Here is a 2500-nt window from a genome sequence, read left to right as displayed (position 1 = left end):
ATTCTTGTATAAATTCTCTATTATAAACATAAATATAATCACCTTCATCATCCATATTTGCAAATAAACTATTTTTCAAAACCCTATCCATAAGGGTATTTTCTTTATTATTTTGTTCTTTATTTGTCATAGATAATGTAAAATTATTAGACATGTTTAGTAGGTCATCCCTTGGATTGTTATTTTTTCTACTATCTATAATCTTTTTGTTTGTCATAGATTTATTCCATATTAGGTGTTCATCTAATGTGCGTTTTTTCTTAACTTTTTTAAAAAGTCTTTTATCATTACAATCAAGTGACATTTTCCAGTGATCCATTTTTTCGGTATGAATATCTTTATATATAGGATTAAAGGATACAATTTTGGTTCCTCTTCGTTTTCTTATATTTTGTGTTAAGGTAACATATCTGGCATGAGGACTTATAGTCATATCTGTAATAAGTGCACTTTTACTATAGTTATTTGTTTGTTCAGGTTTAAAAACTTCACATTCGAAATGTGAATCTGTTTTTTTTAATGAACTAATAAATATATCTTGTGTATTTGGACTATCATTAACATTATTGTAATCATTACAACTTCTTGGTGTATTATCCTTTTCTTTATGTTTATTTTCTGTTTCATCATCATAGACATATTGTATCATTTGCTGACGTTGTTTTGGTTGTACATCTTGTTGTTGTGAATCCGATTGGTATTGTTGTTGTAAATCCGATTGGTATTGTTGTTGTAAATCCGATTGGTATTGTTGTTGTGAATCCGATTGGTATTGTTGTTGTGAATCCGATTGGTATTGTTGTTGTAAATCCGATTGGTATTGTTTTTGTTTTTGTTGTTGTTGTTTTTTTTGTTGTTGTTCCTTTTCCTTTTCGTCTTCTTCTTCTACTTCTTCTACTTCTGCTTCCCCTTCTTCGTCAATTTTTGCAAATGCTGTATCTGAATTAACAAAATTGGTTGATTTATTTTCATCCATCTCATAGGATACCATTTCAATAGAAGAGATTTTATTTTGATCAAATGCATTATGAACAATTTTAGATTCATTGTTTTTATTATTAATTATTTTGGGTATATTATTATTTGAATTATGAACGTTTTGTTTAACCGTCGCATTTTCTATAAATTCGACTTTTCCTTTTGAATCAAATTTCTTTTTTATACTTTCATGACCAGTAATTCTTCTAGCCATAAGAACACTATTATTTAAAAGAACATTAGGAAAACAAGGAAGTGTAATAGCTCTAGCTCCTTGAACGGCACTAAGAACATTATTTAATTTACTTCTTCTAATTCTCATACAATCTTCAACAAAACATGAAGAATTAATATCTAATTTAAATGGTACTGATGGAGTACCTTCTATGGTAAAAGAAGAATATTCTGGAGTCCAATGTGAACCATATTGACAGTCAATAATACTTTCTAAATTCATCATTTCATCTATTAAATCAGAAGCACATAATAAGGCAGACGATTCTTTTAAGTTTTCATCATTTCTTATTATTATATATTCAATCTCATCACCAAACATTATATTTTCATCATAACGGTCTTTATTTAATTTATATACATGTACAAACTGTAATATACCATATAATCTAATTAAAGATTTCACATCTTGTACATCATCCCAGCTTAATGGCGTTCCAATTTTTAGAAAACCCATATTGAGAAAAAAAAAAATAATCAATATATATATATATATATATATGTATTTTTTGTGTTATTATGGAGATGGTAATATACAAATCATATAAATTATTACATATATATATATATATATATATATATATATATATATATATATATATTATATGTCATATATTTGTATGCGTAGTATACTTTATAAATGAATGTACAAATAAAAAGATCTTACTATAAATACATATGCATATATATTATTACACTTTAGATTTTTTCATAAATATATTCAAACATATAAGGTAAATAAGAATTATATAGTTATAGATTATGTATAAATATATAAATATATATATATATATATATATATATATATATATATATATATTTTACTTAAAATAAATTTTTTTTTTTTTCTATTTTATAATAATTTAAAAAATTATTATAAATATATATATATATATATATATATATATATATATATATATATATATATTATTATATATATATAAATACTAATATAATATTTATTTATAATAGTAATATTTTTTTTTAGTATTTTTAATTTTTTTTTTTTCATTATTTTTATCTTTATATTTTTTTTAATTTTTATTTTAATATTTTACTTTTTATGTTATTTTTTTTTTTTTCTTATTATTTTTTTTTTTTTCTTATGTGACCTTGTTTTCACTATTTTTTTTTTCTTTTGCTCTAGTTATTTTTTCCTTTTTTTTTTTTTTTTTTTTTTTTTTTGTGTATTTAATGATTCACAATTTATATATACAAGTAAAATATAATATTCTTTTTATTTTTTTGTTCTTATATATTTTAACATAAATTTAAAATACGAAATATA

General features: G+C 21.7%; 1 protein-coding gene across 1 annotated transcript in view; it reads right to left on the bottom strand.

The window, feature by feature from the left end:
• Positions 1-1669, bottom strand: part of PRSY57_0916900 (gamma-glutamylcysteine synthetase) — a gene marked incomplete at both ends in the record, with an annotated part of 3351 nt that extends 1682 nt beyond the window's left edge. Inside the window, one exon of the mRNA XM_012907408.2 lies at positions 1-1669. This exon is cut by the window's left edge and continues 1682 nt beyond it. Within this exon, the coding sequence (XP_012762862.2) occupies positions 1-1669 (1669 nt within the window).
• Positions 1670-2500: the final 831 nt, after the last annotated feature.

Source organism: Plasmodium reichenowi, chromosome 9, assembly GCF_001601855.1.
Source record: "Plasmodium reichenowi strain SY57 chromosome 9, whole genome shotgun sequence".
Lineage (NCBI taxonomy): Eukaryota > Apicomplexa > Aconoidasida > Haemosporida > Plasmodiidae > Plasmodium > Plasmodium reichenowi.
The sequence above is the reverse complement of the archived record's forward strand: the minus strand, read 5'-3'. Positions and strand labels throughout refer to the sequence as shown.